General features: G+C 40.7%; 1 protein-coding gene across 1 annotated transcript in view; it reads left to right on the top strand.

The window, feature by feature from the left end:
• The window catches only part of slc45a4a (solute carrier family 45 member 4a), a 57,808-nt gene that overhangs the window by 4,611 nt on the left and 35,162 nt on the right, over positions 1–18,035 (top strand). Inside the window, exon 3 of the mRNA XM_074686765.1 lies at positions 15,783–17,041. Within this exon, the coding sequence (XP_074542866.1) occupies positions 16,717–17,041 (325 nt within the window). The 5' untranslated portion in view covers positions 15,783–16,716. The remainder of the gene's footprint in view (positions 1–15,782; positions 17,042–18,035) is intronic.

Raw genomic sequence — 18,035 nt, 5'->3', positions numbered from 1 at the left:
GAGTTTTTTCAATTCAAAAGAAGACCCAAAAGTCATGGTGGGGACAGATTTCTCCTCCAGGGCAGAGTGAACTCAGATAGCATGAAAAGCTTGAACAAATTTGTTTGCACCACTTTGCAGAGCTGCTGGGCTTTTGCTGCCCATCGCTGACTCTAATACCTCATCAGTGAGCTGTGATTCATTCATTCACTAATGCGGTGAAACATCTCTAACAGAAAGGTGGTCAACACACTTATTTAAAGAGTTTTCACCAAAGTCAGTGTAAAGTTTTAGATAAAATAATGAAAGTTCACTTTAATTGCAAGACATCTTATTTGGTCTTTATCCAATCACTGTTCCCATCTTCTCTGACTCATTCAGAGCCCAAAATGTCCCGAGACAAACTGATGTCCTGCCTTCCAATTAAATTACCAAGAGTTGAACAGAAGCCAGAGATGACTGGCAGCGAGTCGGATTTGTTCTGTCTGCCGCATCTTTGTGGCCTTTAAATCTAAAGTTAACAACAACTTTTTTTTATGCAAGTGGTCTATGAAAGACCAGTCATGATGTGGGTAATATGTATGAAATGATCATATCTTAATGTTATTTTAATCTAGTATGGTATGTTGTTGAACAAATCAAAGTACCTTGAAACCAAAGGACAGTATCACGCTGATTTTTACTGATCATTATCACATTAAAATATTGCTAAAAAAAAATTGAAATGTTGCCCTGATTTACTTTCCCTCTAATCTCTTGGACTTGTTTGTATGTTACTTCATATTTAATAACGCTCTAATCTTAGGTGGAGCAGTGTGGAAAACATTTCAAAATGTAATTTATGTTGCTAAGTACTTTTACTTCAGGCGATTTTGAGGTGAAAAATGGCAGTTTTCAAATAATTTCAGGCCCTGTGACCTATGAACTTTGCAGATTGTTTTTCCTGTTTGAACAACATAATCATTTTAAAAGGTGGAGGAACAACTGTCACAAGTTAACTCTAACCTAAATGCTTTAAATGACTGAAAAAGTCAGCAAGAGACTGAAAAGACTGGTTCACGACATTAGACCTAACAGCACCTCAACTATGCTTAAAAAACACGCCAACTCATGACTTGCTGACTGTTTCAGTTTGAATTGGCTTACAGATTTTAAGAGAGTCAGGTATTAAGGTAACAGCATGAAAGAGGGGAGAAGATAACTGGCTTGTTGCCAGTAATATCATTAACACTGTTAGTAATACTGCACTTAAAGTAATGGACACACACTGCTCACTCTCTGTAGAAGAGAAACACAACAATCTTTCATGCATTCTCACAATCAGGAGTTGCTTTATCACAGAGTCTGTAACACTGAGAGATGTGGTTTTGTTGCAAAACTGGTGGTCACATGTCGGTGTAGCAGGCAGGAGATTTACCATCCGCAAACTTGAGCAGCAGTTTTATTTTCAAATATTCTGTCCTCTTAATTGTTTCCTGTTAAGATTTAATGTAAAATATTGCTGTTGTTTGATAAATGTTGTCAAGTGTGGGCTCCAATATGTAAAACTACGCTACCCTTTGTTTCTTTAAAGCTTCCTGGTTTTTGGTGAAGTAGACCCTGACAATGAGTCACCATAACACTCCTACTTCTAGATTCGATCATAACATCATGTTGCTGATGCTGCGATAATGGCGTGTTTGCTGAAATATTTACATCACTTAATCTTCCTTAATCAGTTAAGCTCACACTGCATGACAAACTGCAGACATAGCCCGTTTGAACACACTTCCTCTTTCAGGTGGCATGTCTCACGCTAAACCAATGGTCTTATTATGGTCATGTGACTCCATCAAAACTCCCCCACGGCATTGAAAGTAGGAGACAGTGGTTTCTGAAGTTTCGGTGTGACTGTCACCGCCTTGCGTTGCTTTAACAGCAAGTTGAAGATGAAGTGTAGCACCAATAAGATCAATGCCAAAGAAAGATCCCACTACAGATTTAGGGAGATTAGTTAAATCAGATAATCTCTGAAGCACAAGATCAGGCTCCTGTATTCAAAAACAGCCAACTGTGCTTCTGTCATGCATGCTTTTTTTATGTCGCTTATACAAAGTACCAGGACTTAGTAACAGGTTTTTCAGCTTTGGGGTTTGTCTGAAAAGGAGTTTGTAACTAATAAGTATGGACAATGCATAGTAGTACGAGAGAGACTCTTTGGTTGTCTTGTGTTATGTATTGACACTTTATTAAAAAAATTCATTAAAAAAATCCAATGTCAAGTCTGCTTCTGCACACTCTGAAGTTAATACAGCACAAAACCTGTTGGCACACTCCTGCTGTCACGGTGCCAGGTTTCAGACAGACGCTGTTTTGTGCAGCTTATGGAGAGTGTTTGCAGAAGTGTTCGGCTGTGGGTTTGGTGAGATTGTTGGTCACAGTTTGGTTTGTATTATAAACTCAGTTTAATTTGTTCCATGTGTCGGTCCTCATTCCTCTCCTGCTCTGACACAGAAACAACATGTGAGGAGAGAAAGAAAACAAGGGAATAAACTTTTTTTTTTGAGTTTTGTCCCGTCGTACATTGTCTCATAGAGCAGCTATTTTTATTGGTGACGGATGGGCTCTTGTTTTCACCAGTTTGACAACAGGAAGTTTCAGCAAACACGCTGTTTCTCTGTGGTTAAAAGCAGTGCCAAGCTCATGAAATGCCGTGCCAAAGACTTAATTTAAACCTATCTTGCATCAAAATAGGCAGGTTTATTTTTCGTACATCCCTATTGCAGACCAGGTTTTTTATGCGTGTTGATTAGCATTTTATGCTAATGGCTCTTGTGCACATTTTGATGATTTGACTTTAAGTGTAGTTGCCCGAGAGGCAGGGAGGATTCAAGTGGAGCCATTTTACTGCTGTTTACTTCAGTTGGTTTTTATCAGCATTGAGCATTTGTAAATGCAGCAGGGTTTGTTTTGTATGTGTCAACTCTAATGTGTGTGTGTGGAATATTCCAGCAGACATGTGGGAGGAGCTAAAGCATCTTGAGGTCTGTTTCGTTCCTGAACAGGTCTGCGCAGGCTGTAATACATACTTTGGCTTTTTGTCAAACCCTGGGTTATAACACAATCATCATTGGTACAAGATGTCTGTTTTGACACAACATAGGTGTTTAGTTGCTTTAAGTTGACTCATGCTATAAGCTGCAGGTGTTATTTCTTGTTTATTCATAAGGAACAGACTGAGAAGCAGGTCGAGGGTTGGTTTGGTTGTTATGATGAAAAAGGCATGTAAATGATAGCATTAAGTCATAGTCATCACAGAAAGGAAAAACAAACACACCCATGGTGTGGTAAGATTCAAAAGATAATGTATAGCAACCTCATTTAACCCTATTTCACTCCATCTCCTGTTTTTTATGTCGCTCTTTTGTGGGTTAAAACCTCAGAGGGCTGCAGTGGGGAGGATATCCAACACACACAGTCCCTCTAGAAGCAGGGGGCCCCTCTATGAGACAGGATGCAGGTGGTGGGGTGCAGTAATGTGATGGTTGGTAGGGGGTACTGTAGTCAAGGGGGGCACAGAAGAGGTTGAAGGTGGTGAGTTACAGTCTCTGTGCGTATGTGTGTGTGCGTGTGTGGTTATGTGACGAAGTGACACACAGCCAGTAACGTGACTCCGGGGTAGAAGTAGGCCAAGGCTGCTTGTCAGTGACTTGTCAAAACCCCAACGTATGATCTGCCGTCAAACTGTCAGACCTGCAGGAGTTAACCCCGCTAAGAGTGTGTGCTAATTAATGTTCCAATGCTACAGTTTCTGAGGAGATGCTTAGTGGCCAACAGATTACATAAAAAAGAGGCTTATTTTAAGAGACACCAGACACAACATTGACATTAACTGTCTCGATGTGTTGGCTGGCATCGGATTAAAATAACTGTGTGTTTGTTTTGGTGTGTCTGGTTTCTATTTTAACAGACTGTCATATTAATCATGCCATAATATAACTGAAAATACACAGTGGTTCCAATTCATGCGTCACCTTCACTGTGCTTAGATAGCAGCTTTATTCGCCTTTAGCTTATGATGCTATTTTTGTTCTGAGCTAAAACAGTCAGTGTGGAGTTGTAATGTAGCATTCAAATTAGCTAGCTTGCCAGAGGGCTAAAAGGAAGCCAAGCAAAGCTAAAGTTGTTAAAGCTGCTGTTTTTTCATTTATTTTTTTTGTCGGTTTGCTAGCAAACTGTTATGCAGTACAACCTGACTGTTATCTGATAACAGAGTGTTCAATATGTGGGCCAGTGCAAGAGCTAACCAGCTAGTCTGTTAGCCAGCTGGGCTAAAAATAACAACGGGGATGACTAGGCTATTAGTGGCTGCAAAGCTAGTTGACACGACAGCAGAGTCCTCTTCTTTGCTGTCCTCTAATAACTTTGCTAATGTTATGCTAGCTTAGCTAACAAAATTCTTGAATCTGAAAATAGACTTGAGTCCCTGGCATTTTGAGCTCTCGGCCTATCAGCCTGTAGAAGGCTTTGGCTGATAAACACAACCTATAACCATTACCAGATTGACATGTTGAGATTTTTCTTTAAGATATCAGCTGAGACATAAGATATATAAAAATTCATGAAGTTTTTGAGAAAATATGTTAGTGTTGTTTTTGTTTTCACACTGTACAGGATTTCTACCGTCATTGATAGAAAGTGGGTTACTGTTTAATGCGTGCTAGTTGGCAAGCAAAAAAAAGACACACTTGAATGTTTTACAGTGGATTGACTCGTCAAACCTGTCTTCAAAGCGAACAATTGAACTTCAGTGAATGTAGACTCAGCAAAAATATCAACTCATTGCCTCTTGTTGTTCCATGGTCATGGCAGCTGAAGTATAGAGTAAGTGAAAACATGTAACATGCATTTCTATTGTGGATGCAGCTGTGAAATTCAGGTTCAGGTGAGATTAGAGATTAATCTAGACGTCAAGGAAGGATAAAACCAAGCCAGCAGGGGAGGTGAACATGAATGTTTTAATATGTACATGTTTGAGTGTTTGTGCATGAGAGCAATTATGTGAACAGCAGGTATATTACGTCACATACATACCAGCCAGTATAGTGATATAAGCCCTGTGTTATGAGTAAGGGATTTGTCATTGACGCTAGTGCACGTTGATACACATGTGCACCCCCCCTGCACTCTGCACTGCAGCAGCACTGCACCATAATGCACACATACAGTCTGTGTCAACCTCTCTACATGCACACTCTTTCTTTCCCTCTCCCCAGCACTTATCATGCCATCTGTCCCCAAAGCTGGGGAAATGGTCATCTTTACGGGAATATCATCCACAGCATAGGAATGTGGAGTGTTAATGCGCATGGGGTGTTTTGCAGGAAAGCGTGGGTAAAACATGTGTGTGTAGATGTCTAAGAGTGTCTTATCTGCTGCCAAATGTGTGTGTGTGTGTGTGATGTGCATGTGTCCTTGCTTAAGAGACTGGGAGTTCACAGCTCCAGACTGAAGAGTCTCTGTACTCCAGTCACACTATCTCAGTAAAAAAAAAAAAACATAGAAGACTGAATATCTGCCTGTGACATTTGGTTGAAATTTATTCACACACATACAGGGAAAAGCCTGAAGCTCCATCATTACTCCACCAACAAACAGGACTTTCTGATTGGCTCTTAACATTTTGCTCAGGCTAACTTTTATTTACAATTCAAACACTGTGTATGAGATAAAGTGAAAAATTAAACTGATATATGGTTCACAAGCAACTTTGTTTCCTATTTTTTATATTGTGTTCCTAGTGAAAACGAAATAGACTTAGACAAAAGGAATATAAGTGATGTGATAGGAGAGGTCAAAAAGTCACAGTAAAGCCAGCGGCTTTTTTAAACAAGGGATAAGCAAGCATTTATACAATGGACCTACTATATGAAGAGGATTAAAACAAAGAGAGAAAGGGGAAAGTATGTGGATAAAAGGAAAACAGCAATGAATGGTTCAGAAATCAGCAGACAATAGTCATATAAATTTAAATGGATCTACATCTACGATAACAAATCAGGACCTACATTTATGGCTTGTACTGAACTTACATTTTTGGATGGTAGAGAAAAGAGACATTAACTTCATATTATAGAAACTCCAAAACAAACAAAAACAGTACATGCACATGTTACTATAGCTTTAAACCATTCAAACCCTCAAACATTGCAACTTTGGATAGAGACTTCACCAGTTATTCTAGTGCTACAGGCACATGAATATTAAAATGTCTATCAGAAGTTAATGAAAGGCTTTAATTTTGTTCCACCATTAGCAGAACAAACTGAATTTGTCAATAAAGGGCTGATAACATCAATTTACTCATACTAGGTCAAAATGAGTTACTGTCCTGTCTCCCTCTTGTCTGAGCCATTTTTACCTAGAGGCGTTTCTCAGATATCACGGCCAGTTTCTGCCCACATGAACGTGTTTGATCAGGTCACAGGTTCTGTGTGTGCTTCAAAAATTGAAATAACAGTTGTACTCCAGAAGTATCAAAAAGTTGCTCTCCTTCTCTCAAATTGTTTTTCTTTCTTTCATGCACACAGAAACAAACACATATATGCACAGGCTCTCTAGTATGTGAACCTGATACTGAGGTCTTCGGCCTTGTAATCTATATCCAGCTCTGTATGGGTCAACACTGCTGTGCGTCATTTTTTGCAGTGTTCACGTGCCTCGCTGATGTGTGACACCAGAAAGCCAAGTCCAGATACAAGCTGATAGAAATAGTGATGGGTTTCAAGAGGCCACAGGATGAGGCCACACATCTAAATGTGCTGTCATACGTCTTATGAGATATACTCCGCAAATAGTCATTATTTAGATAGATAGATAGAAAATACTTTATTTATCTCCAAGGGGAAATTCAGGAGTCACAGCAGCAATCAAGAAAACAAAAGTAAAAAAGGGTATAGAAAGACGACATCCCGTCCACCACTCTCCAGCCCAGCCAGTCTCCACCTCCACAGGGTCCAGGACTGAGCCTCCCCAGCAGTCTGTTCAGACTCTATCACCTGGATCCTGTCCGCTCACAGCAGGTGAAGCTCCTCCAATGTGGCGCCGGCGTTCGATGTCAGCGCCGTCAGCAGTGGCAGCACGATGCCACTCTGCCCTCCGGCAGCCCCTCTGCTGCTGGGTTAGCCCGGCTAGCTCGCCCATCCCACCGGAGATAGATCCCACGTTCCCAACAACGATGGATGAAAGGACAGGTCCACATCGTCACTTCCCAGCTCACACCCAAGAACCAGCATGTCGTCCTCATCTCCTCCTCCTCACCTTGAGGGAAATCATCAAGCCCTACACTAGTTAGCATTGGCATGCTACAGGCTGCTAGTAGCTAATTTCACATGTTAACAATGCAGCCATGGTTACATGTGGGATCTCCAGACAAACACAGGAGAAAAGTAGTAAAAAAATATCGCTGAAGCCACAAAATGTTTGGTGTCCATGGCCAACAATGAACCATACAAAGTAATGATCCACTCCAAATACAAAGATGACGAAAAAGAGACAAAAGAAATTACAAGAAACGGACAAAGAAGAGAGAGCTGCTGCAACAGGCAGCTACTTGGGCAACAGAACAAGAATTTTTTTTGTTGTTGTTTTTTTTTGACCGGCATACCAAATGGAAATTAGGCTGTATGTTAATTGTATCCTTAAGAATCCATTTAACATGTTATAGTTGGCTTTTACTGTTGTTTGGTATTGAATGACACCACAGCCAATGAATCTTCTCATGCAAATGATACCATGCTGTTAAAAAAATGGTGGCTCTAATGGTTGCCTGAACAACTGAACTTTATACATAGATCTAACAGTGAGTCAGATTGCCCAAGTCAAGGTCATTACTGTTGCTGAACAGGTTCTGACAGACATAAAAAGAAAGACATTTGACTCTGATTTGACGAATCAGATCATAATACCTCCTCCTGGAATGATGTACAACGTTAAAAGGCTCCCTGTGTGGTCGATGGTTAGAGTTAAAAGACTGTATAAGGATTTCTTTTCCTGTTTGCTGCCATTGTTTACAATCTGACCGGCAACTTGAGAAGTGAGAGTTGAGCGACACAATCTAAGAGCAGACTGGTTGCTGCATTTGCATACATGTGTCTGTTTGAGAACATTATTTGAAGCTAAATCATCCTTATTTGACTGCCTGCTGGCTCCATGACTGCATGACGGTGGACTCTTGTCATCTCTACAGAGACTTCCTCCCTTTGTATGACCAACGCTCCCAGGAATAAGCGGTGAAGATACAACTCATGTTGTGAACAGACACCAGAATACTTTCTAATCCAAAATCTGGTCCTGAGTATTGTACACAGAATCATTTCATAACATTTTCATTGGAATAAGTAAACATTAAAGTTAATTTTGACATCTGCTGTTCTTAAGGTCAGTAATGAACTGCTTTGCTTTTGTGGAGCTCACACCGAGATGGTGGAAAAAAACATGGTACCAGTGACAAAGTGGAAAATGTGTTCGTTCATTTCTTTAAACCCTGCCTTCACCTGTTTGGTTTATTTTGGACCCTTAGCAGAAACGTCTCAGCTTCACCCTGTTGCCGAAACAAGTTCCTGTCAAGATGTCAAATCAGCAGTTCCATCTAGGTTTTCCAACAGGTCCACAGTGTCAATCCTCTCTGCTGGACTAAATACCGTCACCTTAGGTATCAAGTGGCTGAGCAGGTTGCACAAGAACGTGTGAGGTATTTTTTCAGTGTGCATACAGCTTGTTTGCAAATTGATACTGCGTTTGTTCCATACATGATCAGGCTTGCAGCAGACGATACACTGTTACTTATGTTACTTGTAACATTAAAGAAAGGTGGAGAGAGGAAAGAGTAGATGGAGAAGAGGGGCCTAGGAAACTGAGAGGATACTGTAGATGAAGTGAGAAAAAGCAAGCTTGGCCTGATTTCATGCGGGTGTCTCAGGTAATCTGGTCTGTGGCACAAGAATAAACACTCACTGAAATAGACCTGGCTTAGTGTGTGTTTGTGTAGGTTTGTGTATCTGTGTGTGTGTGTGTGTGTGTGTGTGTGTGTGTGTGTGTGTGTGTGTGTGTGTGTGTGTGTGTGTGTGTGTGTGTGTTCACAGGTTCAGAGAGCTTGTGTGTTGGTCGATGTGTGAGACACACAAAGCGACAGACTCTCAGTTTGTCCCTGACCTTGGACTTTACAGGCATCTCCTCTCCTCTTTGTCTGTCTCTTTTTCATTCTTTGTAACCAACTTTGGTGAAAACACTGACGATACCAGGCTGTTTGTCCAACCCTTCAACTTTGTCTGTTTTTCATACTGTCTTCAACATCCTCCTCCCCTGTTTTCCTCCACTCCCTTTTCCCTCTGCTCTCATGTGAGACTGTACATTGTTTATGTTGGCACTCAGAAAAGCTGAGGTGTAATTCTATATAAGCTGAGCTCACGTTACAGACACACAAACAACACAAACAATATGTCTACGCACACATAATCTGATAACATGGCCTGCTTTGTGCGTGTGGGCTTTGTTGGACTTAGACTCACAGGTACGGGTCAGGGAGAGACATGCATGGATACAGAAAGGGATTGTTGCTTGTTTTGTAGACGTTTTTATTACCTTGACCTGTTACTTTCCTGAGAAAACACACTCTAGGGTGGCTGCTGTTACACTGAAACCCATGCATAAGTTGCACAATTTTAAAAACACATAAACAATTCAGTACTTGACAGGTTGCTTTTATGAGCTCTGCGAAATTTCCCAACAACCCTGACCTGATCTGCTCCTCTGTCACTTCAGAGGAATAATTTGTCCCTCATGTATTTAAATGCATTCAGCTGCTGTTTCATCCTCACTCACACCCTGACATCTCGGGCTGTTTAACATTTTTTGGGTCTCTTTGGATCATCTGGCTCATTGTGCCTCAGCAGGTGTAAGACAGAACATTTCCATTTTCACAGAAATTCACAACCTTTAAAACACATCATACCAGACAGCTGAGGCTACTCTGTTGCTTCTGATGCTGGTGAAGCCCCTTTGTTTTAACTTAGAAATATATTTAAGACAAATTATGACTCAAAACATCAGTTGTTTTTTGTTCAGTTTGGAAAGTAACCAAGTTGATGGATACATATTTGTATCACTTAAAGGTTTGAAGTTGGCCTATTTGTCACCAGTGTATCGCTGCTGTATTGACTTAATGGCTGCCAGCCATTTTCAGGGCATAGAGCCCCATACTGCCCGCAGTTTTAGAGGGTTTTGACTGATCTTTCCAGAAGTATTAAAGAGTAGACCCTCGTCTTTCATCAGGAAAAAAAAGATTTGTCTTTACCTTTTTCTGTTCTTTGGTAATTGGCAGCAGAACATAGGCTGGTTTAATCAGAAACCACTTGTTTAATGAAAGAAACGAGAAAACCAGCTTTGATTTGTTTTTAGCCTTTGTATCTGAAGCTCCATCCTTCAATCTTCTCCATGCTCTCCATTGTCTTTTCTCACAACCTCGACACACACTGTTGAGTGTGAGCTGCCTGAATTTGTCAGACTTGAAATGTTTTTCCAATGTCTCTGTCATCTTGCATCTTCTTCTCATAATCTATGCTGATCTATGCTGCAACTTACAGAGGATTGGTTCATTGGTTCAAGTCTGATATTGGTAGACAAGCTTCGCCAGCCCCCCCCCCAGGCCACCCCATTGAAAACCATAAATAACATTGAGAAACATCAATGGCAGCCACTGAGTTAAGAAACAAATTTGGGTACTTGCTAAAGAAGCTTGGCTATCCATGTTTCTAGACGATAGCCTTTATAGAATGGCTATAGTCCCTGTGATGTCATCCATTTGTTTCTAAGGCAGAGTTTTGAAGCCTTTCATTCACATTGGAAATGCCGAATCCAACAAACTTTGGTTGATCTGTGGCTCTGATTAACAAATTCATGCTGGTAGAGAAATGAGCTTTTCAATTCTTGAATCTTTTATGTACCAGACTAAAAACATGTTTCTTTTTGATATAAATATAAGCTGTTTTGAATGTGTTTCCATGTGGTTTCTGGTTCTTCTGAAACCAGCCTCAGGCAGAAACTGAAGGAATTGATGAATTAGCACTTTTGCATTAGCTTCATTTCTCACACTTATTCCAGACCAACCACTTCCAACCAATTGATGAACAGGGGAGATCCAGAGAGAGAAAGTACCTGGTGGCTCAGGTCTGTGTTACTCACCATCCAAACTATCCCGCCTCACTGAATGCTACTGTTTTACCAAATTTCTTCAGTTTTCAGAAGTTAAATCAGAAAACCAGAACAACACAACCTTAGTGTATCCTCATAGCTACTCTACTTTCATTGTTTTTTATTTGACGAAGCCACCTATGACTTAACCTTATCAATATACACTATGTACTACCCGTGTGTACCTCACTTGACCCTGCTTTAGAAGAAAGGTAAAGGTAGTACCTTATAAGGGATGAATGGAGCCAGTTTGTTTGGCCACAGTTTCAACTATGCTGTCAGAAAAGCGAAAGACCACAGTGGATTATGTTTGGTGGATATCTCTGTCAATAAGGACTAAGATAAGAATTATTGAGCAGATAGTCACTGAAGAGCTTTATTGTTTAACTGGTTTTGAACCAGCGACCTTTTAAGCGACACTTAACTAATGGCCAACAAAAATGTTCTTCAGCCGTCTTTACATCTTGAGGAACAAGTTTAACTTCTGTGCCGAAGTAAATGTCATGGATCTAAAACCTGTTTTAGTGTCAAGCAGAACTTTTTTGTTGCTCTTTCAAGCTAAATTCTTTAACTACCAATAATTAAAAGTTACAACCTTGTTTTTTGTACTGTGGGTTCCCTCTGGATGCCTTTTGGTCAACATCACATCAGTGTCACATTAATCCAACCATTTGGGCGTTTTGAGGCCCAGTCCATAATCTCAGCTCTCCCACCCAGCTGAGATGTCCCTTGATGTTGTTGTTTTCAGTATACTGCTGTGACATGTTTACTCAAAGGGCTGTTGCCAGTTCAGGTGTTGCAGCACATCATCTCTTCCCCCTGACAGCATGCTCTACCCTGTCATTTTCTCAGAATTTACAGGATGGTTTCGCGTTCATGCGTCGTGTATGTACTGTATGTGTCTGTGAAAGGAGAGGAGCTGTTATGTAATCTGCTGCAGTGTGTGAGATGTTGGGGAGGGGGCTCTGTATATGTGTGTGTGTGTGTGTGTGTGTGTGTGTGTGTGTGTGTGTGTGTGTGTGTGTGTGTGTGTGGATGAAATATTCATGGCCATCTTGAGTGCATCATGAATGTTAATGGAGAGACGTGAGAGAAAATTGAAGAGGGACGAAAAAGGAACCACAGGATGAAAAACAGGCAGAAAGATGATTTATCAGGCAGCAGATGGTTTTATACTAATATGTTTGGTTCTGCTGGAGGTTCCTGCCAGTTAACAGGAACACTCTTCATTGCCACTGCTGACAAATGCTTACTCATCAATACTGGATCTCTCTTTATAAGATGACAAAGACGACGGTCTGTTCCTGCTTCTCCTTAGAATGTCCTGTGAGAAACATTGTTAGGATTTGGTGCCTTTGTAATAAAAACGGATCTGTGTTCTGCCCTCCCTCCTCTTTATCTCCCCTTATCTTCACCTTCAAACTTCCACCATCCACCTGTTCAAACCCTCCCATCTCTCCTTTATTTCTTCCTTCCTTCCCCTCTTAGTTTGCTCCCTCTCCCAATCCTTCCCTAAGAGGCTTGATGAGGGTCTTAGCTCTCTTATAACGTGAATGTGTGTTTGTTTCTGTGTGTGTTGTTCACGTGGCAAACACCAGTGTGTATTGGGTCTGACGAAATGTGCCAGTTGTAATCCCGCTGAACACAAAAACACATACTTTGGAATTTAACTCTGTGGGAAGTCATACTGAGCGCCCATGCAGTCTGTTTTTCCCTCTCCTTGTGAGGCATGTTATGAGACGTATTAGCTGAGGTTCTTCACGCCTCTGTTTCTCTGTTCACATCCCTCTCATTATTTCTCACCACACACACAAGCGCCTCTGTGTGTTTGGAACAGTGGCTCAATTTTAAAACATTTTTGGTCATAAAAAAACTATCGCATGCTTTCATCCCTCCCGTCTGTTTTCACAGACAGCCCGTGTGTGTTAGTATTTATCATGTGCTCGAACCGAATTACACTCCTTGAAAACAGACTCTTTTCAAAGAAGAGGGCACACGTGCGTAGTTGTAGCAAGTCGACATTTCTGCCTCAAGCACAACGTGATAAAGGTGACTTGTGTTTAGTCCGTGTTTTGTTCATATCATCTCTAACCAGAAATTAAAACCTGACTCTTATCCATTTGATACATTGTCTGACATCATTTCAGGTGAAAAAAGGAGCTCCAATGAAGAGCTCTCTGTGTTTTAGAAATTTTACACCAACACCACAATGAACCCAGCTCTGACGCATTTGTGGGAAGGCAAAAAGTCCAACATCAACAAAAAACAGTAGTAAAAAAGTCTTCTTAAACATGTCGGTACTACACAAAGAGAATAGGAGCCATTGATCATACAAGGCCAAGAAAATTTGATACAGTATGCTGAATATGTGCATATGTCAACTGTAAGGAAATGCAGAATGTTTGACGCTGGGTGATCTTCCTTAAGGCGGTCCTGATAAACCAGTTCAGGCTTAAGAAATATGAATGATGCGTCAAAAAGGAAGAAAAAAAAAATCTTTCACAGAGGCCCAATTGTCCACTATTTACATTTTTCAACTCTTTTGAAAAGCCTTCATTTCATCCCTTTTTTCCTTCTTGCAAAATAATGATTCGACAACAATACATCCAGTGTATTAATGTGCACAGACCATAAAAAGACAGATGGCATGACAACTCTCCAAAAGTCAATCCAAAAATGTAAACTCCCCCAATGACTGGAAATATAAGGTATAAACCCCTCCTCCCTCGTGTAACCAATGGGACATGGATCAAACTTTGTATTCAAAGTACATTTTTCCCAAAATAAAGAAAATGCTATGGTTGGATGCTTTTGAACAGCTCTGTTGACAAATGACTGATACCCCTTTGTTCACCTGGAGTTAACAATTCATTTATTCAAAGGGGCAGGTTTTTTTTTCTGGGTTGCAAAATTGGCAGGTGTAAAATAATAATAATAAGAGACAATTTACACTATTATTCAGCCTTGACACTGTTATTCAGTGCAAATATTGCTAGAAGAAATGACATAAGAAAGCAAGTCACTCAGCTTCAAGCCCTTATTAAAGGTTTCTGCCTTTGTTAGGGAGTTTTTTGATTGCTCAAAAAGACGGTGCCAGTGGAACAGCTGTGACTGCAAGAGGAGAAAATCAAAAATGAGCCGAGAAAAAGAAAAAAAAAAAAAAAAGGAATTTCTGGAATTACATGAGGCCAGAGAATCAGACTAGTTAGTTGTTTGGTGCAGGGACAAAGAGCCTGTGTGTGAGACCAGAGCTAGTGAGTTTCATTTAGTTGGCACACTGTTGTCAGGTTAAGTGGTTGTCTTTCCACTAGTCATCATATGAAATTCCATGCGTTTTTTTTTATTTTTGCCTCATTGGTTCTACGTATTTATCCCATTCTTTATTGATTCCCTTATCAATTCCTCTTGTTAAATTTTTTAATAGTTTTACAGGTTTATCTCTGGATGTAAATGTATAGAAATAAAGAGAGTTAAAATTGCACGTCACGTGACATTAATGTACTGTTTTGTTATGTTATTGACTGAAATAGGCCATCGATTGCCTTTATGTGTCTAGAAGTGGTTTTAGCAGGTGTTCGAGCTGTTTGGAACCTTGCCTTAGTAATGAAGCCAGCCATGAGCTTGAACCTAACTTTTCTTTCGTTTTCCTGTGAGTATTTTGACATTTGGAGTTCTCAATATTGTATGCAAAGAGTAACTGTGATGTGTGTCTGTGATAAAAGTTGAAATTCTATTTTGAAGCCGAAGTAATGAATGCTAACCGCTAGCGTACCAATGCAGTTTCCCATATAAGTTAGCATCAAGCTAGCGCTATTTTGTTTATATCGTTTTTTGTAGAATAGAAGGATTTGTACTACGTTAAACGTATTGAGAAGACATCTGGTATGAGAGAGTGATGTACATTTCTTGGTGCTTTCAGTTTTTCAGTAAAACGTCAAGCTGATAATCCTGAATCAGAGTTTTCTTGGGAGACTGTTATCTAGCTGCTAAGCTAAGATAGCTGGGGCGGATGAGGGGACGTTAGGTCTGGCAGCTCCAGCATAGAGTCCGGCAAGGGAATCGTTAAGCATAAAGGCTGACAATATCAATGGATTGAATAATTTCTCATAGATTCTCAACAGGGACTTTTAGATACCCATCACTAGTTCAGAAGGTTTTTGTCAAAAATGAGATGAACAGTAAGGCTAGAGATGAACCCACATTACCCCCCCAAATTATATATATGTATATATAAACAACATTTTTGTAAATTTTTTGGCCATTATCTACCTTTGATAAGTAAGTTGAAACATTGTTTTGGTTTGCAGATGGAAGAAATGTGAATCAGCCATCATTATAAATGGTCACTGGGTCATGATGACCAACTTGAAAATCTGACCATCAATGTTTTGGTTACTGAGCTTTAGTGAAAACTTATCTGAAAACTTAATTGCTGTGACTAACTTGTTCATTTCTCTTTTTTCTCTCTGTCTCCAAACCACCTCCACACGTCTCTGGACCATGATGTACCTTTTGGTTTGGATACGTTTTTCCCTCACCTGCTGGTTCGCCTCCTCTTGGTGCTCCTCCTGCAGATTAATCAGCCAATCGATGGGGATTCTCAGAGGAGCTCCGCCTACCTTCGTCACCTGCCCTCCTCCACCTCCTCCCCCCTCCCCCAGCAGCTTCTCCCTTGTCCCTGCCCGCTCTGTTGCACAGCCCTCCATTCAGCCGTTCTCCATACACAAAATGACTCTGGAACTCACAGAGTGGTCCTCTATATGGATTTTCAAGTCTTGTAATAGACAGTAAGAGAGTGGGAGAGACCTCAATGACAAAAAAGCCATAAAACACATGTAAACACCACACACACACAAACACACACACATACACGCATCCACATCCACACACGTGCACACAAAGACATATAAACACTGACATACCAAATAACACTGGCAGATTTGTCTCAAACACACCGGAAAAGGCAAATGCACAAAATTGCTGTTGGAATGTACCACATGCTCTTCCTGTAAAATTCAGCCGCTTCCATCAATTTTGTTTTTGTTTTTTCCTTGGAGCCTTTGGGAAGCAGATTTTATTTCAGGATTGAAACCTGTTGAGTTTGGAGCTGCATTGATTTTTAGAGGACAACTTGTTTTTGGACACCTTTTTGAAGAAGATAACGGATTGCTGAATAATTTTTGTTTCCTTTTTTTTCCTAGAGTAACAACTGACCTATGCTATTTCCTTAGATAGTTGCTGCCTTTGTTTAGAGTCCTATTTAAGCAGGACACAGCTCAAGAGTAAACCACCTTGATTGCTGGGACACTGTTAGTTCATTTTGAAAAGTAATACTTAAACAATATTGGACAAATGTAGACATAACCAGCACGCTACGAGAACAAGTTGCATTTTGTAGCTTGTTAAGATTGTACTTAAGATAGTTCCAGAACTTTCAAAGCTTCAGGTCAGTTTTCTCAGAATTTTCAGTGTGTTGGAGAGGGGTGCGCTTGTTTTCTCACTGCTTGCATGCCCTCCAACATGCCTCCCCAGAACACAGAGGCTGACACTATGCAGGTCGGATCTGTAGTGGGCGGAGTCAACGCCAAAACCTCCACAGCATCAGGCTCGGACGAGGAGAAAGGAGGAGCGGCAGGCGAAACGGATGGATTGGGAGACGGTGGTGGCGGCAAGGGTGGAGGAGGAGGAACTGGAGGGGAGGAGTCAGCAAGCGAAGGATCTATAGAAGGCATCCCGCTCAAGAGATGGGTGATGCACGGGGCTGTGATGTTTGGACGGGAGTTCTGCTACGCAATGGAGACAGCGCTCGTGACACCAGTTCTGCTGCAGATAGGTGAGTGAAGAATCCAGAAAGTCATGGCAGTAATTCTGTGTCTACCTGAAAACATGAACGTTGAAGAAGCCCTTTGACTAAAATTTTAGATGTTAGCACTCAGAATATTCCAAAGTTTAAAATGACTTATGTAAATATAAGTTTAGCCGAAACCTAATGAATACTTACACCAAACCAACCCAGACACACTTCAACTAATCATTTTTCTTTTATAAAATCAGTTCTCTGAGACAGACAATTGATTGTTTAGCTGTGGTCATACCTCTCTAATTTCCAATGAGTCTGCAACCTTTGATTTAAGTAAGAATTAGCCAAAACTGTTCTTAACCTACTCAGAAGCGGTTTACATGACAGTGGTTTAAGGATGAAACACAAAAGTATTGTTGAGTTTCGGCCTCTCATTTACATGAAAACGCTGTTTAAGCTGATGTAAAATGGAAACTTTTGAAAACGGCCGCCAGAGTGGAATTTTTCTGAAATGCTGGAGCCACTGTTACCGTGTAAACAGCAAGCGGGAATTTTCAGTGGCAACGCTTTGCGCATGTCTTTCAACAAAATGTGCAGCTGTTTCACCACTCCTGTACTTAGCGTTTGCCAATACACCAGATGATTGGTCTAATTTTACGTCAGTGGAGATCTACTTAAAGGCGCTTCTGGATAACACAGTTGTAGTGCCAACTACAGGCCTGGTATGCTTACTACAGCAATTTTAGTCCCTCAGTGTTTCTGTGTAAACACAGATTTTTTTGTGTTTTGGAGTAAAAAGTTGTTGTTTACAGGACTGAAGTTCAGGGTATTAATACATATATGTAAAGAAGAAATCGTGAGAAAACTTCAAACATAAAAAGTTTATTTGCCATGTCGTCACTCTGGCATTCAAGAAGGCACCTTGGCAGCTCTGTGTTCTGCACATCCTGTTCACCTTGTTCAGATGGACGTCCACTGGATCTGCCAGGAGATTAGCTGGCTAGACTCACAGCCCACACACACACAC

This window comes from Halichoeres trimaculatus, unplaced genomic scaffold (assembly GCF_033239565.1).
Source record: "Halichoeres trimaculatus isolate MK-OKI-2021-1 unplaced genomic scaffold, fHalTri1.1 fHalTri1_scaffold_14, whole genome shotgun sequence".
NCBI lineage: Eukaryota > Metazoa > Chordata > Actinopteri > Labriformes > Labridae > Halichoeres > Halichoeres trimaculatus.
Note: the sequence above shows the minus strand (reverse complement) of the source record. Positions and strands in the feature narration are given on the sequence as shown.